Source organism: Telmatherina bonti, assembly GCF_933228915.1.
Source record: "Telmatherina bonti genome assembly, chromosome: 6".
In the NCBI taxonomy this organism is placed as follows: Eukaryota; Metazoa; Chordata; class Actinopteri; order Atheriniformes; family Telmatherinidae; genus Telmatherina; species Telmatherina bonti.
Genome location: NC_136624.1, coordinates 14,995,822 through 15,022,375, shown reverse-complemented (window position 1 = coordinate 15,022,375; position 26,554 = coordinate 14,995,822). Strand labels below are relative to the sequence as shown.

Below are 26,554 nucleotides of genomic sequence, written 5' to 3'. Positions count from 1 at the left end.
AATTGAAGCTCGGTGGGCGGTTCCTACCATATTTGGGCAAAGACGTGGAACTGAGAGGGTGGCCATGATTGACATCAAGCGAACTCCGAGCTTTCTGTAGCTAAGAGCTAACCGAGCTAACTCGGAGATAGCGGGAGTTAACCAGCTAACGGAGGCAAACAGGCTAAAGCTAAGTCATGTTGTTAACCGGCTAAAAACCGCGGTTGTTTTACGTTTTGACTTGATTTGATTGATACCTGTCAATCAAAAGGACACGCCCCTAAATATGCTGAATTTTGAAATTAAATTACTTTTAAACGTTCGAGTTAGAAAAAAATTCACTCCCCCCACAGTTGTCATGAAGGTAAACCTGACCTATAAACCAAAAATGGATTTTTGAACCAGGCTATAAACATGTTTATTTCTGCCGTAAAGTTGGCCTTTTTAACATGGGAATCTATGGAGATTTGCTCTGTTTTGCAGCCCCTAGTGGATGAAGGGGGAACTGCAATTTCCGCATAGGCTTCACTTTTTACCGCCGGAGGCTCCGTCCATCTTTCATATACGGTCTATGGTTTGACCACAAAACAACAAAAGACATGATTTATGATCATGTGTCTTTTTTGTGTGTGGTTTGCTACAAGTGAGGAACTTAACAAAGGCTCTAAAGCAGGGTTGGGGTGGGGAATCACTGAGCAGATCCTGATGAGTTGTTGGATCCATTTGTTTTGAATCAGATGTGCTGAACCAGGGATACATGGAAAACCTGCAGATTTTGGCTCCTCTCGAGGACTAGGGTTCCCCACCCCTGATCTAAAGTGACAAAAGCAGACATGGCCAACTCCAGTCCTCGAGAGCTGCAGTCCTGCAAGTTTTGGGAGTTTGCTACAACACACTTGACACACATCAAGACTTCATAAGAAATCAAACTCTAAACAAATCTGCTATTACCCATGTACTGTAGTCTGTGCAGCACGTATATCATATGCTGGAGGCTTGAGGCAGTTGTGATGCAGAGGTTTATATGATAACACACATTATCATTTGATCTTTTCTCTGGATTTTTTTCAGATCATTAAAAAAAATGCAAGAAACAGGAACCTATTACAACTCATACAAGTGCACTAAATTCAAGCTGTACCTTATAATTTCTAACTAAATATGAAATGAATTATTTATCTTTTTCACATTAAAACAGAGCACAGTATTAAATGCAAAGCTCTGTTTGTACTGCAGTCTGTGAACAGACGTCTCAGTCCTGCAGACGAAACAGGAGACAGTGTTTTGTGAAAGAACAGGTTCCTCACAGAGAGAAGAACAGGCGTTGTGTGACAGAGCTGTCAGCATTAAACTGCTGAATCTTGTGCTTTAGAATCAATTATTTGATCTATTTTATCAAATTAAGAAAATGGGTCAACAAAAGACAAAACAAAACTCCCACACCCAGGCACACCAGGTGTTGTAAAACATGCACAGTGAGGAGGAATGTTTTTACAAAGCCCCACCCACTCTGAGTTGCAGAAAAACAGAAAGCAGATTATCACTCCTCATTCTCGTCTTGAGACACGCATTCAGAACAGCTGAGAGGTTCATATCCGAAAACACAACGTCCACTGAAGGAGGACTCTGAAGGTGAGGGCACTGGGAAGACTGGGATTGCTTGAATAGTGGAATACCTGCCTTAAAGCTGCAGCAAGACTCAACAATCTGATCTGAAAAAAACTGCAAAATCAAAAGTGAAAGTAGTCGTCAAAGAACTCTCTGGACTCACAGGCTTCCCTTGCGATACATTCAGTATCAAAAGGACAAAATGTCCTCAAGATCAGAGGAAGATCTTTGTTGTCCTGTCTGTCAAGACATCTTCAGAGACCCTGTGGTCCTGTCATGCAGCCACAGCTTCTGCAAAGCGTGTCTGCAGAGATGGTGGCGGGGGAAGAGAACATTCGAGTGTCCCTTCTGTAAGAGGAAATCATCAAAGAGCGATCCTCCTCGTAACCTGGCTTTAAAGAACCTGTCTGAGGCCTTCTTACTGGAGAAGGAGAAGAGAGCTGCAGCAGGGCCTGAGAACATCTGCAGTCTGCACTCTGAGAAGTTAAAAATCTTCTGTCTGGACCATAAGCAGCCAGTGTGTGTCATCTGTCGAGACTCGAAAACACACAACAACCACAGATTCAGGCCTGTCGACGAGGCTGCTCAGGACCTTAGAGAAGAGGTGCAGAAAGCCCTGAAGCCCATACAGGAGCGACTGAAGCTCTTTGAGCAGGTTAAAAATAACTATGTTCAAACCATAAAGTACATCAAAGTCCAGGCCCGTGAGACAGAGAAGCAGATCAATGAGCAGTTTAAGAAGCTTCATCTGTTCCTGCATCTGGAGGAGAAGGCCAGGCTTGCAGCTCTGAGGAAGGAAGAGGAGCAGAAGAGCCAGATACTGAAGGAGAAGATTGAGGCTCTGAGCTCAGATATAGCAGCTCTTTCAGACACAATCAGAGCCACAGAGAAGGATCTGAGAGCCGAAGACATCTCATTCCTGCTCAACCACAAGGCTGCAGCGCGGAGAGTCCAGCAGCGCCCTCTTCTGGATGGTCCAGAACCAGTCTCAGGAGCTCTGATAGATGTGGTCAAGCATCTGGGCAACCTGGCCTTCAACATCTGGAACATGATAAAACATATGGTGCCCTACAGTCCTGTGGTTCTGGATCCCAACACGGCTGATCCAGAGCTCATCTTGTCTGATGATCTGAGCAGCGTGAGGTCCGGGGGGAAACGACTGCTTCCCAAGAACCCAGAGAGGACACAGTTCCCCTGCTCTGTCCTCGGCTCTAAAGGCTTCAAGTCAGGAGCGCATAGCTGGGGCGTGGACGTTGGTACCAACACCGACTGGGAGCTGGGCTTACTGGGAGAGGACATCGAGGTGAACGGACGGCTGCAGTCTCAGCTGTGGAGGATTTTGTTCTCCGATGGAAAATTCACAGCGTTCTGTGCTTCAGGTCCGGAGAAAGAACTGCAGCTGACGACAACGGTCCAGAGGATCAGAGTTCATCTGGACTTTGATGAGGGGAAGTTGTCTTTCCATGATTATGATGACAACACACACATACACACCTTCGAACACAAATTCACTAATACCCTGTACCCTTACATGTACACTGAGAAACCACAGCTACTGAAAATTTTACCAGTAAAGGTCTCTGTGACTGTGGAGAATAATAGTTGTCATCACTAATACTGAGAAGGATTTAACAGAGGTAAAGTGCTCTTTTCGAAATATTCCTCTTGTTTTTAGTGGTAAAACACATTTTTTTTTACCAGTAAAAAGGTCTTTAAAATCCAGATTACACCAACCGTGAAGATAAGCAGTAATGTTTATTATTGTTTATGGTGAAGAAACATAACTTTCATTTCACTTCATTTCCGTACTGACTTGAGAAAAAATTAAAAAATGGCTGGCCAGACTCGGCTCTTTTCATCTACGGATCAAATGTATAATTATCTCAGGAAGTCCTGCTTATCAGAAAGATATAAACTGAGCTTTTCTGTGACCCGGTTCAGATTGCAGGAAACAGTGTAATGCCAGAACGTCTTCTTGTTGTCGCTTAAAAGGTTTTCTCCTGGGAAGAAAACTTAAGGACTGGACATACCGCTATGGAAAAAAAACCTGAGACACCACTGGAAATGACCAGTTTCTCTATAATATAATACTGGTGAACTGAACAGCTTTAATTATCTGTAAACTTCTGATTATGTTTCTTTTAATTACAGGGAATTTAAATTCTATTAAAACATGATCAATTCCCTGCTCATGTAAATGTTTTAAGACCAAAACACATTCAGAAATCAGTTTTTTGGTGAAAATAATCCCAATTTAAAATCACAGTTTTCATTGGCTGTGGCGTGCTCTCCCCCAGTTTTTCACGTTGGGTAACTTTATACCTCTTTTTCTGCTGAAATCAAACAAGTAGGACTGCAATAGGTTAAAAAAAAAAAAAGACGGAGGGGGAAAGTTGATTCTACCAAATGAGAAAGCAGGCTAATAAAAAGGTTTAATGCGTCATTCCCAAAGGCTGCCTTCCTGAAGCCTCTGATTTGAGAGGATCAACACAAGATGAATGAAGGGGTTTGTGAAAAATGCTTGATCATTTCTTGCCATTCTGGACTTGCACATTAAAATAAATGAGACTGAAATGTGCTTAATAAACCCACTTTTAGAAACTGCTGGTTGAATGAAAGAAACTGTGGTCTTGAGGCATGAAACTCTGAAAATGTAAAGGTTTACCTGAATATTCTTCAGTGAGAAAGTTAAAAACAATGCAGCCACCACATGATGAGAACAACTGATTAACAACATGGAATGAGACATCTCATGACATTCACCCATTCATGTCTACATAAAACCAACATGTTCATACGACTACACACTGTTTGGATTTGATACAAATGCCTACAAATATATGTATGTATATATATATATATATATATATATATATATATATATATATATATATATATATATATATATATATATATATATATATATATACACATATGTATATACAAATTGCAATATCCAAGTTTGCTTTGGTGATAAAAAGGTGTTTTAATAGAATATTTGCATGCTATATAAATATGACTATTGTTTTAGAATTTAAAATATAGTTTACAAGATAAAAATGAATAAAAGCCAAATGGGATTTTAAAAAAAAAAAAAAAAAATTAAGCAAGGCATTATTTGTACATGTTTATATAAGTAAAATACTGGGTGTGAATAATTGTGGCATTGACGGTTTGGGGTCAAAACAAATACTGATGAACATCATTCAATAATTTATATTTCAATCTTCATGAAGAACAACTGATGTGTTGACGTGAAAGGTGGTGGATGAAGAGGAAACAGCGATTTGTAGGAATAGGTTTTTTACAAGTCCATAATGATGTTTAAATACACTGTTGTCTTTTTACTGTCTGTGCGGGATGGAAATGGCTTAGGAAACAGAATATGGCAAGCTGTGACAGATCAGAGCAAAAGTAGCTGATGAGAACTTAAAAACGCAGAAAATGTGCTCAATTTGAAAACATAGTGGCATGAAAAGTTACAATTATTTTCTTACTTGGATGTTTTTCTGATCTTGCTAACAATAAACCTCAAGCATAAAGAACATTTTACTGCATGTGTCATCTTTACAAAGCAGTATTCACGACCCAAATGATTGTTTTATAGCTGTATTTCACAAACAGCTCCATTTGGATCAAGAATTGTTGTTTCAGACCAGTAAAAAATAAACACCCAGTTTTAAACTGGTTCTTTGCTAAATTATCTGTTCTGTTTTTTTAACACAACATGGCTGGGTTTCACTCACGTGATCTGGAAAACACGCAAAATTCAAATAGGGGCCAGGAAATGTTTTTGTCCATCTGAAAACACAGCTTTACAGAAGACAGCGAGTACGTTGAGGGATTTAATGGGCTGGCACAAACGCACTATGGCAAAAAAAAAAAAAAACTAGTAAATTTAGGATATTACCCATACAGTTTAAATAAACCAAACTTTTTATGTGGTCTGGACGATTTAATAATTTCTTCTCCCGTTTTTAGCAGGAGATTTTTGATACCTTCTTTCTTTTTATTTGTAAGATTTTTTTTATTAACTCTCTTGTGAAACACACACAAAAAAATCTTAAACCCAATTAAAGCGACTGCAATAACTGTACACAGCAGATAATTTAGCCATTTTGACACCAGGTCAACAGAGAAAAACAGGGTCTGTGCTGCTGCATTTCCTTCCTGACCCCCGTCTGCATTTCACAAAGTCAACGCTCCTTCAGATAAAATCCAGCAATCGGTTCATCCATTGAGTTAGTGCATTTGTTTTAGATTACTGTCAAGTAACCATCATATTCCTCCAAACGTGATCAGGTACAATGGACTGACAAAGGCCACACAGAAAACTGAAAAACTATTTATTAAGACGATTTTATGGACTTTTATAGCTTCTAAATCATCACCATATTTGTCTACGAGGAAACAATCAGCGAGTGAATAACCTTAATCACACCTGAGGAAAGTCCCAGGTTTGCAACCTATTATTTATCTTCTGGTTAAGTAAACAGCTTGTACACGACGCATTACCTTGTTTGTTTTGACCCTCAGCTTCCCTCCCCCGTAGAGGTTGAAGTCTTGTCCCTGCAGCTCTTCATAGAGGTGCTGACCCAGGATCAGGTGGTTTTTACACACCGACTCCTTATCGACACCCTGCAGAGATCAGTAATCCAGAATACACTCACTGACCAGACCAGATCATCCCACTAGTGATGCTCAATATTCTTCTTGACATTTTACTTCAAGGAAAACGGGAAAATTTGTGCTTTTAAAGTCCACTCTACGTTCTGTTTGTAGCTCATGTAATTGTAGCTCATGTGACTACATGCATTGGAATAAACAAAGCCCAAAAAAACGGATTAATACTAATGCAAATAACTTCTTACAAAAAAGACTTATGTAACAGTAATGTCCTCTTTAACTTCAACAATAGTTTCTTTCTAGCGAGTTAAATACACCTAAAGAAGACAACATGCTGACTTAGAATATGTGATGCAAAGAAAAGCTGGCCTTGTACAGCAACAGCTGGTAAGTCTGACACGTTAGTCCTCTCTACTTATTTCTAGGTGAACGTGTACCATGATGTTAAAAATTCACAGTACTAAAACCACTTAAAGTTTTCCATCATGCTGTGCGGGCAGTATGAACTGATCTTTGTGGCTCATCAAAGGAGCAGAAATCCTACAGGTTGTGTGCACCGCGGTGAGACAAGAAGCCCTTGGATATGAAGACTTAAGGTGGTATTTGCATTCATCCAAGTGGACCCAACCTGGTCCAGGATCTCAGTGTGTGCTCACTTTTATTGCCCCAAGCTTTTTACCCATGAATAACAATAGGGGCTGGTAAAACAGGAAGTAACCATAAGAAGCAGAAAAACAAACAATACAAGCTGTCAGAATCTTCTATTGATGATGATTTAGATCAAATAATTTCATTAAAACGGAATAACTAAAGTTGTAAGCTGCAGGCTTGAAAAGCTATGAACAACCAGAAGTTGCTTTCTGCATCCAAAATTAAAACTTAAGATCATAATATTCAGAAAACTTACAGTCAGAGGTGCTTTCAGCAGGGGGAAGAAAGCTGTGAAAGGTCCGTTATGACTCAGCAGCTGTAAACAGCCCGTCTCTGTATAACACACAGGTCAAAGGTCACATCTTAAAGTTTAGTCAAAAACAGCCAATTCAAAACAATTTCATGTCTTTTTTCTTTAAAACAAAATAAAATAAAGCTAGGAAATGAATTTCTGTTGACTCAAAACTGATTAGTTTTGAGTCAACAAATTCAAATTAAAATCTACCAACTTGACCTAATCTGCTTTCCAGTGAAACAAACAAGGTGTTCACCGTGGAAAAGGTGAGCAAGCACTCCAGGTGCAATCTGGGATACGCCGCATGAGCAAAACGAAGAGGACAAAAAAAGAAAAAGTTTTCCAAACGACCATGTAATTTTAGTGCTACACGTAGTTCTTCACTCACATGAATAACATATAGGCTAACATAAACACATGTCTTGTAATCTATAAAAATAACGTTTTGGATAATTTGCAGTGTGTTATTGTGTTGTGCATTCTGAAAGTTGTGTGTACGACTGGTGGTACACGTGCCACAATTTAAGAACTATAACCGAGAGTAAACCCTGAAGACTACAGCAATTTTCAAGTTTTTTGTTTGTTTGTACCAAACAGGGCGACGGTTCCGGTCAGATTTTCTCTCTGGCTGCCACTGGAGTCCATCTCTATGAGGCGCTCCATCAGGTTTCCATAGCAACGATGGCCATCACCAATCTGACCTGCCTCACAAATACAACTAAAAGAAGGGGATATAAGCAGAGCAGCTGAAGAATCACCCAGTTATACTAACAACACATTATGCATCAGCATATGTTTTATCACATTTGTCAGCACAAGAGATCAGTCTGATTGGCCAGTCTACACACACATTACTGTACGCATGGCAACAAATCGCAAACATTTAACTCAGCAGGTCACAGGTAGTTAGCTTCATCTCTGAACAACTTCTTGGCTTGAGGTACAAAAAGAAAAGTAAGATCAGCTGATGAGCCGTTGTTTTTTGGTGTATGGAATGAAGTGTGAGTTGCCATGATTTCTCTTAATAGAAAACAATAGAAAATGTTTTCAAAAGAAACTAAAACTTCTCTTTTGTTTCAACAACAGATGTGCTGAAAGTATAGATAATACTGAGGTGTCTTATAAGAGACATTGTTTTGTAAATAAATATAAATAAAAAGCAATTTTTTGTTTGCTTCTTTTTGTTTATTGCATTGAGCTGTTGTATTATATGTTCTGTTGGTGTGTGTGCATGTGTGTGTGTGTGTGTGTGTGTGTGTGTGTGTGTGTGCGTGTGTGCATGTGTGCTTGGGGGGGGGGGGGGGGGGGGGGGGGGTTCTGAGTGGATGTGAGTGAGATGGGGTCTCCTTCTGCAGCGCCTCCCCTTGTTTGTCAACCTTGGCATATTTATTGGAAATACTGCACGTATGTATGGTCTCTTTCAAATAAATGATTGAACTGAATGAATCACTGTTATCAGCCATGATTTTACTGCCTGGTTGAACTTCTGTGACAAATGAAATTCAAATTAAATGCAACATGGATGTTCAGATTGAGGTCGCTTCGACATAGATCTGATATGTATTCGATTTAGGACTGTGTATAAAAGTATCCTGGGTCCGATTTAAAAGGAAATAAAATGGGTTATATGCCATTCAAACTGTCTTTATATAATCTGAGATGAGTTACATCGACAGTATTGTGCTGCAGTGTGCTCTGGTGCATCGTATGCAAACAAAAAGGAAGGAGCTAGTTTATAAAAATGAAGAAAAGGTTTCAATCTGGGACAAAAAAGACCCCCCCCCCCCCCCCCCCCCCCCCCCCCCCACCAACCCCCCAACCCCCCGCGACCTTCCTCCATAGCTACAGAGTCCAATATTCATACATGCTTTTAAGTGGAAGATTTTTTCTATGTATTTCCAGAATGTTCTGAGGTGCCAGTCTTAAAAATGTACTTTTGTTTTTTTTTGTTGTTTGTTTTTTGGATGACATTACAAAACAGAAAATTTGCTGTGCTGTGTGTTTCTTGGAAACTTTGCACATTTTAGCTTTCTGTTGTCTTTTGTGTTCAGGTGTTATTTTCTCCAGTGTGGGAAAATTTTCAGCACTTAACAATATGTCCAGAGTAGGTATCTCGCATTCATTTTGGAGACTTGTTGTATTTTCTCCAACATTTTGTGAGCTAGGAGACTCCTGGAGACGTTTAACATTCCAGACAGACTCCAGAGATGAAGGTGTTGTGACCTTCTCAGGTCGTCCACTGTGGACTTGAAGTTTTCCATTTGTCTGATCTCCATTAAGCTGTCTTTTAATTCTTACAAGCCTGGGCCTCCAAATGATATTTTCTGGGGATTCTTCAGGGGTTGAGATTTCTTGGAAACCTCTGTCTTGTCCCTCTGAACCTCCTCTTTGGGATGTTTAGATGTTTGTTTGTTGTCCTGACAAAGGGGCTGGTTTGCATTTGCAAAAGCTTCTACTGGGATTTTGGATTCTGGGCCTCCAAATGTTGTTGGGTGGTTCTTCAGGTTTTTAACCTTTGAGGGATTCTCCACAGAGTTTGATCCCAGAAGAGACTCATCTGTGGCTTTTAAGCAGCACCTCACAGAGAGGTACCAATGATGTATGTTCCTTGACTTTCTTGTACTGTTGGATTTTACCTTGGTCTTCATTTACACTTGTCTTCATGGTGGGAATATGCAGTTCTTTTATATCACAATGTTTCTCTGCTAGAGACTGATTTGTGTTTGCACAAGAGTCCTTGCAAACATCAGTCTTGGTGTTGTCTGTATTTCTCTTATGGGCTTCAGATGTTTTTCTTTCTACATTAGTTTGAGGAAGAAATGCGGTGGGATTTTTGTCTCACAGATGTCATTTGGGCTGTTCTTTGATGTACATCAGAGTTTGTAGATTCTGCACTCTCCTGAGCATATCTTCTCTGACACTTTTACGCTCTTCTTTATTCTTTTCTTGAGCCCTCTTTAGATTGGATATTTTCTCCACAAGCTCTGACTGTTCTCCTATTTGCTGTTGCTTCTCCTGGTCTGCTGGTTTTTTCTCAGACTTCATCACAGAAGTACTTTGGGCTTGTTCTTCCATAAACATCAGAGCTTCGAGATTCTGAACTCTGCTCAGCACATCTTCTCTAAATCTTTTACTCGCTTCTTTATTCTTTTCTCGAGCCTTCATCAGATTGGATATTTCCTGCAGAAGCTCTGACTCTTCATTTTGCTCTTGCTTCTCCTGATCTTCTGGTTCTTTCTCAGACTCCATCACACATATTTCTATGGAGGCTTTAGTTTCTTCCTCAACCGGGAGTAGGTTCTTATGCTGCTCGCATTGTTGCTTCTGCTTCCTGAGGTCTTCCCGACTTTTCTCCAGAGCAGACTTTATTCTGGAAGTTTTCTCCACCTCCTGGGCTAAGCAGGTCTCAGCTCTCGATGCCCTCGTCCTCTCAGCGGCTAGAGCTGATTCCAGCTGGATAACTCTGTTAGAGACGTCTGCTTGGATGCAATTTTTCTTCCTCAGTTCTGCATACAGAATGGCTTTCTCCTTATCAAACAGAGATTTCTGAGATTTTATTTGTTGCTTCATCTTCTCTACCTCAGTCACGGGAGCCATTTTCTCCTTGGTGAAATTCTGTTGTTGAACCTGGAGCTGAATTTGCAGCTCAGACAGAGAAGTCTCGGCCGATTTTCTTTTCTGTCTTTCCTGGTAGAGTTCTGCCTCTAGTCGCTGCACCTGCTTAGATGCTTGTGACTTCAGCCGATTCAGCTCGTCCCCATGATATTTTCGCAGTGCCAAGATTTTCTCGTCTTTGGCAGCCAAGGTTTGATGAAACAGCTGTTCTGGGATCATCAGTAGACCTGGGCTGTGAGTCATGTTCTGTTCATAAACATGGTTCATGTTGATAGATTGCTGACTTGAGTTGTTGGCCTGCAGAAGCTTCAGCATTGGATGTGGCTCTGCAGCTGGGGGTCCAGACAACGAAGGGATCAGTTCAGACCGTGGTTTCTTTGGGCGGACACTACAAGGGGTGTATGATCCTGGGTTTCCTGATGTTATTGGGTGATTCTCCGGCTTTTCAGACATTTTGCAGAGGTCTTTCTGAGTCCTGCTGATATGATTTTTTGGTTTTTGACTTTCTCCCTGATGACAGGACTGATTTAGGTTTCTAGGCCGAGCATCAGCAACTTTAGTCTCTGGTGATAGAAGACTGGATTTTTCAGCTTTACTAAGAACCAAAGGTTCTGCAGTGACTTCCACTGGTATACCTGATCCAAGTGTTACTGAAGAAGTCTCCAGGTTTCCAGGTTCCTTGCAAACATCAGTGATGTTGTTGTCTCTCTGAACATGGTTGTTGTGATCTTCACGTTTTTTTGTCTGGAGAGTGTTCAACAACGTAGCAGAGTAGGACTTACCATTGTTCTGGACATTTGATGTATCTTTAACCAGCTTTGGTAACTGAGGAAATTCCTCAAGAGAGTCATCATAGGTTTTGTCCGTGGATTTCAATTGCAGATCCCAGACAGGCACCATAGGTCTATTTTTCCTGGATTTCTCGCACCAATTTTTTTTGGTTTGATGTTCTGTTCCACTTTGTTCCTTGATTAGCTTGACTTCTTGTGATCCAGGTGTTTTACTTTCTGATGTTGGTTTAATGGTAGTCTGTACAGACTGCTCTGCAAATGCTTGTTCAGAAAGGATTGCTGCAGGTTGGGGAATGTGGTTTGCAACAGATGTACTGACGATACTGTCAGCTGCAGTCACAGATGGACATTGATCAGGTTCTCGGACCGAAGGCTGTGCAGGTAAATCATTCCCAGGACTGTCCAGTTCAGCCTTTGTGTTGTCTTTTTGTTGCTGGTCTATTGGACTCTCTGTCTGAAGACAGGACTGATTTGGGTTTTCTGGAGTAGGCAGAACATCAGCACCTTTAGTCTCTGAAGATGGATGACTAGAAGTTTCTTCATGCTGAACATGTGAACTTGGTTTTGTAAGAACAAAAGGTTCTGCTAGAAGTTCCACTGGAATTTCACATCCTGGGCTTCCGAATGTTATTGGGGGGTCCAGGTTTCCAGATTTCACTGATGAACTTTTAGCAAAGTTTGGTGCTTGAGGAGAGGGTATCTCAAAGATAGGTACCAATGGTTTACGTCTCTTATCTTTCTTACCATGCTTGATTTTTGTCTGATCTCTTTTAAGCTGTCCTTTGCTCTTACAATGTTCCTCTGCTTTCCTTGGCTGCTTTGTGTTTGTCAGGAGTTCAGCAGGGATTTCTGAGCCTGGGCCTCCAAATGTTATTTTCTGGGGATTCTTCAGGGGTTGAGATTTATTGGAAACCTCTGTCTTGTCCCTCTGAACCTCCTCTTTGGGATGTTTAGATGTTTGTTTGTTGTCCTGACAAAGGGGCTGGTTTGCATTTGCAAAAGGTTCTACTGGGATTTTGGATTCTGGGCCTCCAAATGTTGTTGGGTGGTTCTTCAGGTTTTTAACCTTTGAGGGATTCTCCACAGAGTTTGATCCCAGAAGAGACTCATCTGTGGCTTTAAGCGGCACCTCACAGAGAGGTACCAATGATGTATGTTCCTTGACTTTCTTGTACTGTTGGATTTTACCTTGGTCTTCATTTACACTTGCCTTCATGGTGGGAATATGCAGTTCTTTTATATCACAAGGTTTCTCTGCTAGAGACTGATTTGTGTTTGCACAAGAGTCCTTGCAAACATCAGTCTTGGTGTTGTCTGTATTTCTCTTATGGGCTTCAGATGTTTTTGTTGGCAGTGCAGGAAAGTCTTCATTATTCAGCAAAACACCAGAGCTGGACTCACCTTTTTCCTGAAGAGTTGATGGACCTTTAGATAGTTTTGGTAGCTGAGGAAACTCGTCAAGATAGTCATCATAGGTTTTGCCCATCGAGTCTAGGTGCAGATCCCAGACAGGCCCTGTAGATGAACGCTTCTTTTTCTTGCGTCGTTTCTTTTGCTGTTCATATCCACATGCATTTGGTTCTTCAATGAAGAACTTCATATCTTGCACAGTTTTCCATTTATTTTCCATTGTTAAAACAAACTGATCTGTTTCCTTTCTTCAAAGACTGAAATCGGGATGCGTACTGAGGTGTGTTCTCAAAGTGTTCTGACTTGATAAAAGCAGGGGGTATTTATAGGAATGCTCTTGTCACAAAGAATCTTAAAGTCATCAAAGCAAACTAAGCTCCGCCCTTCAACTGAACATTCTATGACTGTTGCTAAGCAACACCAAATTGTTCTCCTGCTTTCAGATGATTCTATCAAAGATTACAAGACTTGTTTGTATGTTGCCTGGCAACAGCTGCAACTCAGTCTCAGCCATAGACCATGTATGAAAGATGGATTGACCATCCGGCGTTTAAAAGTGAAGCCGATGCGGAAGTGCATAAACTGCAGTTCCCCCCCTTCATCCACAAGGGGCTGGCTGCAAACCAGAACAAATCCCCATACACTCTCATGTTAAAAAAGCCAACTTCACAGCAGAAATAAACATGTTTACAGCCTGGTTCAAAAATCCTTTTTCTGTTTAATAGGTCATGTTTACCTTCTTGACAACTGTGGGGGGAGTGATTTCTTTCTAACTCGACCGTTTGAAATGAATTTAATCTTGAAGTTCGCCATATTTAGGGCCTTTTGATTGACAGGTACCCGATCTCCCGCTTCAAGTCAGAAGAACGTAGAACAACCGCAGTTTTTAGCCGGTAACGACATGACCTAGCTTTAGCCTGCTTACCCCTGTTAGCTGGTTATCTCCTGTTATCTCCGGGTTAGCTCAATTAGCTCTTAACTACAGAAAGCTCGGAGTTTGCTCGATGTCAAACATCTACCATGATGCTCACAGCCCCCAACTCTGCTCCACCTCTCTGCCCATATTTGTATTTTCCGGACGAGACGACACGCATGCCCCTGCCAAGAGGGCGATGGTTGGAACCACCCACCAAGCTTCAATTCAGCTCTTCAGAAACCTACGGGTGACGTCACGGAGGCTACGTCCATCTTTTTATATACAGTTTATGGTCTCAACCTACATGCAGCCAGTTATAATAGCTTGTTTTAGCTATAAAATAAAAACAGTTTTTAACTCAGACACCAAGTTTGAAGATCATACAAAAAGATGTTGGTTTGAATGGGGAAAAATAACTTCAAGACATTCTTTAATTAATTATTTTTTGGTGATTTTTTTTTTATATAAAATGCATGTAAAAGCTTAACCTTTCCACTCATAGGTAAGCCAGAACAACAGAACTCACAGAAGAACAGTATTTTATGAAAATTAAACACAGATCAACAGTGACCAAGATCTTTTCTCTTTTGCAAAAAAGTCTTTCAAGTTTTGGCTTTTTGTTTTTTTTTTTATTTTGCCAGTTGTTTTTATCTGCTGGTCTGCATATGTGTGTGGAGGAGTGTGTGTATGGGGTGTGTGTCGAGGACTGGTGGTGTGTGGGTGGTGGGTGTGTGTGTGAAGGAGTGTGGTGGTGGTGTATGTGTGGGGGGCAGGGGTGTATGTATGGGGGAGTGAGCGGTGCATGTGTGTGATGGGTTGGTGGATGGGTGTAGATGCAATGGATGGAGGGGCTGGGATGGAGATGGAGGATGTGTTGGGGTATGGGGAGGGGTGGGGGTGGGGGGGTGGTGGCGGTTTGGATGCGATCAGGGGGTCAGGAGGTTGGTTTTGAGGGTGGGCTGAATGTGTGTGTGGGTGGAGGGGTGAGTGAGGGGGCGGTGGACCATCGGTCTGGGATTCCCCTTTTGCCGCCCCTCTTCTCTGTCCTCATGCCCCCCTTTTGCATGTGGTGAGTTGGTGCCCTCTGGGTTCGGTGATGGCTCTCTAGTTAGAGTCGCCGAAGGCTCTGGTTGCGGGGATGGCTGCCCCTGGTCCTCGGGAAGCCCCAGGAGTGGGGAGCATGCCTAGTGCCACTGACAGCTCACCTTCTGGTGGAAAATTCACTTTCCTCCGGACTTAAATCCCTCGACCCCTCTTCCTCCCCGCTCTCCATCACACACTGGCAGGGTATTGGGAGGTGTGCACTTGGTGTTGGGTGGTGAGAAAGGCCATCAAGGTGGTCTTTGGTTGTTGCACCGAGCTTCGGCTCAACCTCCCAGTTTTAATTACACATAAGTCATCAAACACCAAAAAACTGACAACTCACAAGATTAGGGGGAAGGGTATGCAGTGTTCAGTGGGTGGGGCTGCTTAGGTGGTCCCTCTCCCAACACTACGTGGCTCCTTCTCTCAATTTTAATTGTACCTAATACACACTTCACAATCATTTATAAGCGGAGGGAGGCAGGGGTGATATGGTCCTCTCATATTGTCGTTCTCCGCAGGGATATGAATCTAGAGTCGGCTTGTGTGGGTGTATGTATGTGTGCATGTATGTATGTATATATATACACACACACACATATACATACATATATATACACACGTACACACATACATACACCCACACAAGCCGACTCTAGATTCATATCCCTGCGGAGAACGACAATATGAGAGGACCATATCGCCCCTGCCTCCCTCCGCTTATAAATGATTGTGAAGTGTGTATTAGGTACAATTAAAATTGAGAGAAGGAGCCACGTAGTGTATGTATATATAGGGGCATGTGTGTGTGTGTGTGTGTCTGTGTGTGTATGTGTGTTATAGATAAGAAATACATCCCTAATCAATTAGACTTGCAGTTACCTATCAGGATAGCAGTATTCTTGAATTTCAATGTCCCAGAGTTGTTATCAATAGTATATATATATATATATATATATATATAATTATCAAGGCTAGAAGGTTTCATCTCTCTCTCAACATCAAAATGGGAAGCAGATTTATCCAGTAACATTAATCAAAATGAATGGTCACACATATGTTTAAACACCTGGCTATCAATTCAAATATCCAACCAATGCAATTCAAAATTCTGCATAGAACTCATAAAGCACAAAAGATGCTCAGGATGGGTCTGTCACAATCAAATATCCGTTCACATTGCACTGAATAGACGATAGACAGCTACTTTCACGCTTTGCCAACCTGTCCAGAGATTCTGGCTTCAGGTATATAAAGACCTCTCAAAATGATTTAAAAGTAATATTCCTGCAAACCCAACACTGTTCCTACTGGATGACACCATCTTATGAACTGCAAAAAACTAACCTTGTGAATTGGAAAACTAAACAAAACGTGTGCATTCAGCAGTTCAGAAATCTCTTATTTGATTACATCAGTACCGAAACAATATCTGTCTGCTCAAAAAATCAATTAGCTGAATTCCACTCCCATGGTCCCCTGTGATCACCTCCATCCCCTTGTGTGGGTGGAGGAGTGTGGGGGTTGGCGAGGGAGGAGTAGGGGTTTGGGGTGCGTGGCTTGAGTCTGGATGGAGTGTGGAGGTTTGGAGGATGTTTTGTGTGTGTGTGTGTGTGTGTGTGTGTGTGTGTGTGTGTGTGTGTGTATGTTCATGAATGAAATTTCAGTTCTTGGGATTAAGACAATCAGCTCTACAGACCTCGGCTGCCCATCCAGTTCTGTGTGACAAGTAGCAGTGGGGTGACAGGTATCAGGTGAGCAGGCAGAGACAAGCTGGCAACCAAACTCAGGGCTGGCTCTTATAGGTGACATGCCAGACATACACTTACAGCTGGACTGGAAAATAGACCAACACAAACAAATACAGAACAATATTACACACATTTACAATTTTACTTTTGGTGTTTAACCAGGTACAGGAAGGCCTCCTCACCATGTTGGGCCCTCCAAAGACACAAACTGTGGAGTTGAAGGGACATCCTCCATTGTCCTTCAAGCAGGGATTTATGGGTACGCAAATCTTCCCATCACCCTCGTAGCCATCCTTACAGGAGCAAACGTACGTTGACCCCCGAGGGACACACTTTGCATTTCTGTCACAGTGAACTTTGTCTACGCAAAAATCTGAGGAGAAAAAAAACCCCAGAACACCTGAATTCAGATCAGATTAACTATCCTACTGATGCACAATTGAATACACACAAAGTTTTATGCCAATTTCAAACTTCTGTAACTTATATCTCCATAACAAAACATTTGTATTTCTCTTATGAAGCTTCACTCCTTTGCTGTCAACAAACACAACCAAACTCAAGGTGTGAAAACAGGCTAAAACAAATAGTAGATGGAATAAAATCAGTGTTTACCTTCACATATGCCAGACTTTGTCGTCGCGAATCCGGGCAGGCATTGACAACTAGGTTTCTCTGTGATACCCGTGCAGTATGAGTGGGGTCCGCAATTTCTGCACTTGGTGTTCACTGTCAAAAACAAACAGAAGCTCACATCTGCGCAGCAAAAACCTCTTTAATGAAGCTATAGATTATTTTTCTTTAATTTTGGTTCATAATAAGGTGTAATATAATCTGATAGGACCATAGGCTGTATGGACGCAGCCTCTGTGACGTCCCCCATAGATTTCTGAAGAGCTGAATTGAAGCTCGGTGGGCGGTTCCTACCATCGACATCTTGGCAGGGGCATGCGCTTCTTCTCGCCAAGAAAATTCAAATATGGGCAAAGAGGTGGAGCTGAGAAGGGGGGCTGTGAGCATCATGGTGGATGATTGACATTGAGCGAATTCTGAGCTGCCTGTAGCTAAGAGCTAACCTGTAGATAACAGGAGCTGACCAGCTAACGGAGGTAAGTGGGCCAAGGTTACGTCGCGTTGTCAACAAGCAGCAACATCCGACGGTTAAAATTGAAGCCTATGCGGCAGTGCATAAACTTCAGTTCCCCCCTCATCTGCTATGGGCTGGCTGCAAAACAGAGCAAATCCCCATCGACTCCCATGTTAAAACAGCCAATTTCACAGCATAAATAAACATGTTTACTGCCTGGTTTTCTAACTTCCTTGTTTTAAAGTAATTTAATCTCAAATTTTGCATATTTATGGGCGTGTCCTTTTGAACGACAGGTACCCGATCTCCCGCTTCAAGTAAGAAGAACGAAGAACAACTGCGGTTTTGAGCCGGTTAACAACGTGACTTAGCTTTAGCCCGCTTACCTCCAGGTTAGCTCTTGTAGCCCCGATACAGTGCTCTTGGGGTGGGGTGGGGTGTAAGTTTAAAATATTAGAACTTAGTAAATAGTTTTTAAAAATAAAAAAGAGGTTAAGTTGTCTAAAATTGTTCGTCATTGTTAATTTGCAAAGTTTACCAGCAGTTCATATGTTTATCTGCAGTTTGTATATCTTTACAATGTTAAAATCAGTCATTAATTTGTTTATGTATAAGAAAATCGTGCGACGTTTGAACACAATCTAACTTGGTTATGTTGAACAGGATGTTTTGACCTTTCTTAGCATGGGACAGAGTGATTATGTATAAGCTAAAGGTGGTTAGCTGATTTACTGTTAGCATATTAGCACAGTGCGATGTATTATTGTATGTGTGAAGCATTTTTGTAATTTATGTAAGCCACCTAGTGGTGAGCTCTTGATTTAAATATATAAATATGGTCAAGTAAATTGACTAAGAATATTTGAATGCTCCCAAAGGGAAAGGCCCAGGAGATTTTCCTTGGACTTTGTGTGGGGCATAGAAAAAACGAGTTCCGGCTTACAGCACACCACCTGGAGGCCCGCAGCTCCCAGAGACTGTGTTCTGACCCCACCGCCATAAAGCCAATTAAATTCCTGTCACAGCGAAGTGCAGCCTCTGTGTGTGGGATGTAAAATGGCTTCAGGGGGTCCATGAGTAAACATTTGTGACAACATGCGTACTAGTGTGCGTCCGTGTGCAAACGCAGAGGAAGCCTTTTTTGTCCGCTTTTTCTCTGTATGAACTTTTACAAAACACGCCAAAAAAACAGAAATACACCCGCGAGGAGATGGTGGAGTCATTTAGAGTGACGGTGATTTTTACAGAGGAAGACGTCTCTGACTGCAGAAGAAGATGCGGTTCCTGAAGGAAAAGAGCATGAAAAGTAAGCACAAAGCTTTATATGCAGCTACGGTGTCTATAAACTGCTTAGATAAGTAACTCTGTTGTTTATGGGGCTGGGGGAGGGGGTGCTTGTTTACTTTGTGCGCCGGGATGGGGGGAGGAGGGGGTGGGGGCACCCTCGTTGTTTTATTTCCGTCGTTTCTTACTGTTGCCGCATTTCAGTGGTTCTGTTTGGTCTGCTAAAGACGTGAGACCTGGTTTGTTAGAAAACTTGGGGTCTCGGCTCTAAAACGTAAGATCCCGGACCGGGGGAACCGTTTAGGTGGGTGTCGTTCAGTCCGAGTTTGCGTGAAAGCAACAAGAGCAGAGATGAAAGTGACGCAGCGGTTCGTCACCTCTATTTCCTTCCAGTTGTAAATATTTGTTCATAAATACAGAATCATAGAAAGAAAAAAATACGTTGCTGCTGATTTATCTGCGTGTGTGTGGGCCGCTTTCGTACTCTGTGTGCGCATGCGTGCAGCGATGCGTGTCTGTTAGAACATACAATTACAGTCGTAGTACTAATGTGGGATAAAAACTTCTTGTCTTCATTATTCTATCATCCGATTCTGAGTGGAAACCCAGAAGCTCTTCAGAAGAAGAAGGACCAGTTCTTTCCAGAGGAAGCCTACATTCCTGTCCTTCAGACCACCGGGACCCCTGCTCATCATAACAGCTACATATTCTGCTCTCCTGCTTTTTTACTTTACTTTTACAAACACTCTTTATCAGACAATAGTTCAATACAATAAATTGACAATAGTTGTAAATTGTATTATGTTATGATGTTTTTATTATTGTTTTTATATATATGTATATATATATATACATATATATATATATATATACATATATATATATATATATATGTATATATATATATGTATATATATATATATGTATGTATATATATATATATATATGTATATATATATATATATATATATATATATATGTATATATATATATATATATATATATATATGTATATATATATATATATATATGTATATATATATATATATATATATATATATATATATGTATATATATATATCTATATATCTATATATATATATATAGATATATATATAGATGTATATATAAATGATGACCGTAAAACTTATCCTGACTCTTTTATTATAATGCACAATAGAAAAAATAAGCTTTTAGTGTGCATCACCTGGTGAATTTAAATAATACTGATAGTAAATATAAATATACAACAAGATGCCTTTTGATACCACCTTTCATTAGAGGTCTCATTGATGACTGTATGTTGAAGTGTTCTGGAGTTATAGCTTATTTAAGTTGGAGTATCCAAAGTGGCCATTTGGAGACTCCAAATGGCCACTTTGGGGAGCGCGTGAACATACTTACAGTAAAGCCCTCATATAATAATAATTGTGGCTGCTATTGTCACTAAATTAGGAAAGGCTTCATGCTACAGCTACATCTGATTTTCCAGTCCATATCTCCATCTCTCCATGAGCAACACGTTGACAAAGTAGAAGAAAAATTCAGATGAGGGAAAAAAACTGAAATTTCCTTGTGTTCCAACTTCAGTAACTTTATGCTGGTTTCAGTTACAATACATTTGAAACATCAGGGTAAAACTTTAGAGTGTTATCTTTATCAAGAGACCATGCTTTTGAATATACTCAAAAGGGTTCAAGAACAGCATCTAATTTAATTTGGGTATGTCTTTTTCAGGCATATTTGGCATTTTGGGGGTTGACTGTTAAGAGGTTAAAGGCTGGTGTTACTTTATTTGCTAACTGGACTATACATACACAACATCTGTGAGATGTGATTTATTCTCATTTTTAATATTTTTTTGTTGGAGAGTAAAATACCCCTGATCTTTTATTTGTTTCACTAAAGTTAATGTAAACCTTTTAATAACGTGTCATCCTTCTTAAGTTGTTAGCATTTGTCAGGTTTTAACTACATTTTATTAAAGTGGAGGCACCGACTTGGTTTATTGAAACTGGTAAGGCACACAGGTGTTACTAGACAAAAAAAAGAAAGGACCCAGAATACCTAGTTATTTGCTAAAAAAGAATCCAGGCTCCCGCCCAAAGTATCATAACATCTGTTTAGCTAAGAGTTAAGCTTGTTACATACTCCACAAGAAGCAAGAACTGAGTTCTTGTTCTCGAGGCTGCAAGAACAAGAAAAAAACGTCTTGTTCGTCAGGTCCATACATACTACACGAGAAGCACGTCTGCAGCGGGGAGGGGTCACTGCGGGGGGGCAAAGTCTGCTTTCATGTGCAATGAACCCGGTTGTTACCTCCGCAAGGTTATGTTTTTCCCAGCGTCTTTTTGCTCAAGATAACTTAAAAGGTTAATTTTTATAAAAATTTCAAGAGTTGTTGCAAATGTAAGAACGAAAAACTGATTAAATTTTGGTGGTGATCCAGATCACCGTTTGGATCCAGGAATGTTTTAAAAGAGTTCTTTAACATTGTGCTTGGCGGAGGTTTCCGCTCTCTGCGTGTTTTTCTAGTTTCATATTTAACGAGCAACTTCGCCCGCGGCAGGGCGGGTTGTGCACGTGGCTGGGTCTGAGTGTTTTAATGCTACATGTAAAAATGTTTGTACTTTCTCACCACCTCAATCAGCTGTTTTATCAAAACAATCCATTTTGCAAATAGCAAACACACGGAAGCAGCAACTCCGCTTCATGCTTTCTTCGTGTTAATGACGCCCACCTCAAATGTCCGACCAATCACACAATACTTCTCGCAGCCCCGCAGGAAAAAAGTTCTGCCAGCCCGGTGTGTCAAGAACTGTCCTCAAACACGTCTGCGAGAACAAAATGACGTCATTTTCTTCTCGGAGCCTCGAGAACAAGAAAAAAGTTCTCGCTTCTTGTGGAGTATGTAACAGGCTTTACATGGGACGAGTGTTACACTCGGTAAGCTCTTAGCTACTATTCAGCTCAGAGTTCGCTCGATGTCAATCATCCACCATGACGCTCACAGCCCCCCTCTCAGCTCCACCTCTTTGACCATATTTGTATGTTCTGAGTGAGACAACAGGCATGCCCCTGCCAAGATGGTGATGATAGGAACCGCCCACTGAGCTTCAATTCAGCTCTTCAGAAACCTATGAGTGACGTCACGGAGGCTACGTCCAACTTTTTATATACTGTCTATGATCGTTAACCGGCTAAAAACTGCGGTTTGTCTACATTTTTCTTACTTAATCTTTTTGAAGCGAGAGATTGGCTACTTGTCAATCAAAAGGACATGCCCCTAAATGTGCCAAATTTAAAAAAAAAAATTACTTTTAAATTGAGGAGTGAGAAAAAAATTCATAGTTATAATGAAGCTAAACCTGACCTTTTAAACTAAAAAGGGATTTTTGTACAAGGCTGTAACATGTAAACATGTTTATGTCTGCTGTGAAGTTGGTCTTTTTAACATGGGAGTCTATGGGGATTTGCTCTGTTCTGGAGCCAGCCCCGAGTGGATGAGGGGGGAACTGCCGTTTTATGCACTTCCGCATAGGCTTCACTTTTCACCGGATAGGACCCATTGTGGTTTATGTCACAAAGCGATACCAGGGTCTTACCTTGGTCACATCGTTTCCCAGTGTACGGTGGCTGACAGAAACACTGTCCAAATCCATCTGGACCCTTATCACACACCCCATGCTCACAGTCACACACTGTTACATACAAAGAGAAGGTATCTTTATGAACATAGTCTTTCAGTTTGTTACATGCTTTAGTTCCTGTTGTTCGACTTATTTATCCGACAAAGAAATATGCGAAACAGAAAAATAGGACATGAAACAAATGTGTTGGTAAAGCTGTAATTTGCTGTGAAAAAATTGCTTAAAAGGAAGTAATCTTTTTGTCCATTCTGAGATAGTGTACAACGACAGTGGTATATTATCACAGACTAGTGTTTTATCTATGATAAGCGCATCAAATCAATGTATAATGAAATGTGCATATTGATGCAGCTCGACTTATATTTACAGTGCTAAAGATAAAGAACATATTTCCAATTTTAACTGGATGCTAAATCCATTAAATAACAATTCTAGGCATGAATGTGATTAATAAAGTTATTTTATTCAAACCATGTAACACACTGAAACTGAAAACGTTCGTAGAGGTGAGAAAAGAGCTTTCATATCTCAGCTCTCCTGCAGGTTGTAGAGATGCTGTTGTCCATATAAGACATCATTGTAACAGCTCAGAGGCCAGAAAGTCAATCAAGCCTACCTTTCTCACATTTTGATCCATAGACATTTGGATTCTTACACTCCTGACATGCAAAGCCAGAGAAACCCTCCTGAAGAAAGAGAAATCATGTTTTTTTTCAAGGGATTTAAACTAGTAACATCGCAGCTTCTCTGTGTGATTGTTTTTTTTTTAAATAAAATCTATTTTTATCTTATTATAAAATGTAATTTTAAGCATTTCAATACAGGCAGCAATACAGGGCTTGGGGGTGGACTAGTTCTGAGATCCAGCTGTCTTCGCATAGGAACTTTTACAGGATATGACCGACTGTTCTCATTTGTCTGAATGGAAAACTCATAATGATGCAGGATCCAGGATGACAGATGGCTGCGCCCATTATCACCTGCAGCTCATTGTTGTTTTTATTGCATTTCTTTCTAAACGAGTTTAACTGTCTCAGTTGTTAAAAATATTGTTTTAATTATTCCGAGGTGAAAATCATGAGAAAGTTTTCTTGCTTAAGATCTCATGATGCGGCGTTGGTTCATGTGGTGGGTCTCGGCTCGGTTCAACACTTGATCATACACAAGATCTTCTGCTGCACCAACATCTGATTTCTTTCACTTCCTTAAAATCTCCATCTGTAACTTCCAGTAATGTCAGCTGCAGGAACGAAGAGCAACCATGATTAAAGCATAAAAATAAGAGAGAAAGTAAACTGACATCGCAGACGCAGGTGCCGTTGCCAACGTCTCCTTCCATACAGATGCCGCGGTTGTTACAGTCCTTCCCTTTCCACCTGGGACAGGCTGTGCACACAAACAGGAAGGAAGACACGTGATTAGAAATCATGGGTGTTTGTGGAGAGGTGAATGGTGTGGCAATGATATAATAATATAATAATTCCCCTAGAAAGAGATAACAATTGTCAAGTGGTTAAGTCCAAAAGTAGCTTTTAGACGTATATTCTTTTTTATCGGAAAAAAAAGACAACGCTATTGGTTGTTAGTTTTGTTGTTAAGAGCCTTGATGTGTCTGTATTGGGTGATGGGAGAGAAAAACTAATCTGAAAAGCAAATGACACAAACATGGGTTGTTTTTTCTGTAAAACCAAATTTATAGTTTGAACCTGACAACACTTCTTTCCATTCAGTGTCAGGCAGGCTTTCAACATGTCGTAGGTAAAGGCTCCATCCAAAAGCAAAATAATTTGAATTTATCCCTTTGATGCATTGCATCCACTACAGTGGACACCTATTTAAAGTATTTTTTCTAACATATTCATCAGTAACCATGGTATAGGAGAGTGACCCGACACATGGCGGCTCACTGAAAAATAAACAAATATAGTATAAAACTTTAAATATACATGTACATGTAATTACCAGCTTTTCCTCGGGACTAGAAGATGATACCTGTCAATTTTTACAGAATATTTCTATTACATAAATATAACAATATACTATTTAATAAATATTTCTACAGAATAGATCAAATAAACTAAATAAAAAAGTCAAATAATATTAAAGACAAATAAAATTGTCTCTGTAGAAGTAAAACATTGCATACAGAAAAAAATGTGCCATCATTTTATACCGATTAATGCATCAGGGGATTAAAAGATTTGAAATAAATATATTCAGCTGGGACATGCTACTGTGCCCAAGACTCAGTGCTGAGTAGCCTCCATGCTAAAGAGGCTTCCTGCTCCTGTCGTTTCATGCTGTGAGCTCTGTTAGCTCCAGGCATGGAAATCCAAACCAACCGTTCTTCCACCATCAGCACATCCTGCATCACTAACAGAATCCTACAATGAACACCACTGTCACCGTTTCTTTCCTTTTTGGAGCACATGAACATCTACCTGCCAGTCATCTTAGTAAATCTGTCAGCTCCATCTCTCTCAGGACCATTTCCTCCATCTTCACATGTTTTTTGTTGGCATGTTGCATCAAAAGTGGATCATTTTCTAATAACTTTTTAATGATTAAAGTCGCCAGAATTGCATCCAAACTGCTGCAACACTAAAATGAATACAGCTACTACATTTTTCATGCTGCTTTTGTGTGTTTGAGCTCATAATCTCACGTAAACACAGTGGACCCCAGTATCCCGGACAGCACTGACGATTCATGTAAAGCCTGGTACAGATGAGCTGACGTCCATTCAACTCCACTTCCCTGCCGCCGATCTGCACCGTGTAACTGCAGTCAGGAAAACAACAGAGCAACCATGAGGCTCACTGCAACCCAACAAGGAAACTCTTAATGACAGATCTAAGGTTATCGTATGTGCAGGTGCTTGGAGGAGTCGGTTTGTACCTGCAGTTGGTGGTGCGGAGCTTAGAGAAGTGGGGAGGACAGCTGGCTGTGGTGACTGCGGCGGCGGAGGTGCATGCGGTGTGTACCGTCTTGGTTGCTGGGACATCACAGCGTCCACCATTAACATACTGAAGAAGAAGCAGAGCTGCATGACTGAACATGCTCACATCATGGAGAACATTTTCTATTTGAAAGCAATGTAAAATATAATGGAAGAAAAGAAGTGAAAAAAAAGAGACATTCATAAGAAAACGATAATGTTTCCTGTCTGACACCTTCAGGCTTCTTGGCCTGTTATCGTCATAAAGTCTAATAAAAACCATTTATGTATTTTTTTTTTTTTAATAAATTAAACTGGCATACACAAATTCAAAAATGAAAAATAGAGTAGTCTTCAGTTTTTAAAAAAATTGCTTTCATTCACTGTAATGGAGACCTCTCACCTTTACAACGTTTTTATCGGCTAGAAACTATTCTTATAACAGTATCTTATTTTATTTGCTATGACACTGCTTCTTATTTCCTTTTCTTCTATTAAATGTTCTGTCGTAATCTCTTCTCTGCTGAAGTTTCCAACATCTCATAAAGCTCATCTACTCCACCCGATTGTTCATCATTTTCACCTGCTTCCTGCTCTACTTAGATCTTCTACTGTTCCTGTTTCTCTGTCAGATGGTCAGCAGAGTTTCTTGTGTTGGGATTTAGCAGTCTGTCTTGTCTCCAGATTCCTGTCATTGACCATGTCTATTTTTCCTGGATAAATCTTGTCTTGTCCTTGTCGGATCCTTCTCACCGTGTGCTTTGCCTGGACTTCTACCCCTGTTCTGAACGGCTGCGGATCCTTGCCTTCTTCAGCTGGAGAAGTAGCCTGAACTCTGCCTCTAGTGACCCATGCCTTCCTAGCTACCAT

The 26,554-nt window shown here is 40.7% G+C and overlaps 2 protein-coding genes across 2 annotated transcripts in view; one reads left to right on the top strand and one right to left on the bottom strand.

Annotated features, from left to right (window-relative positions):
• stab1 (stabilin 1) overlaps positions 1-26,554 on the bottom strand; it is a gene marked incomplete at its 5' end in the record, with an annotated part of 111,724 nt that extends 85,170 nt beyond the window's left edge. Inside the window, 12 exons of the mRNA XM_079241976.1 lie at positions 6,103-6,225; positions 7,121-7,197; positions 7,750-7,877; positions 16,674-16,810; positions 16,908-17,098; positions 17,341-17,454; positions 22,702-22,797; positions 23,363-23,432; positions 24,047-24,132; positions 25,412-25,527; positions 25,645-25,772; positions 26,438-26,554. Coding sequence (XP_079098102.1) covers positions 6,103-6,225; positions 7,121-7,197; positions 7,750-7,877; positions 16,674-16,810; positions 16,908-17,098; positions 17,341-17,454; positions 22,702-22,797; positions 23,363-23,432; positions 24,047-24,132; positions 25,412-25,527; positions 25,645-25,772; positions 26,438-26,554 — 1,383 coding nt within the window. The remainder of the gene's footprint in view (positions 1-6,102; positions 6,226-7,120; positions 7,198-7,749; positions 7,878-16,673; positions 16,811-16,907; positions 17,099-17,340; positions 17,455-22,701; positions 22,798-23,362; positions 23,433-24,046; positions 24,133-25,411; positions 25,528-25,644; positions 25,773-26,437) is intronic.
• LOC306757706 (E3 ubiquitin-protein ligase TRIM35-like) lies at positions 1,790-3,202 on the top strand (the record flags this gene model as incomplete). Its single annotated transcript, XM_079242832.1, has 1 exon — positions 1,790-3,202. One exon carries the CDS (start codon positions 1,790-1,792, stop codon positions 3,200-3,202), a length of 1,413 nt encoding a protein of 470 aa, XP_079098958.1.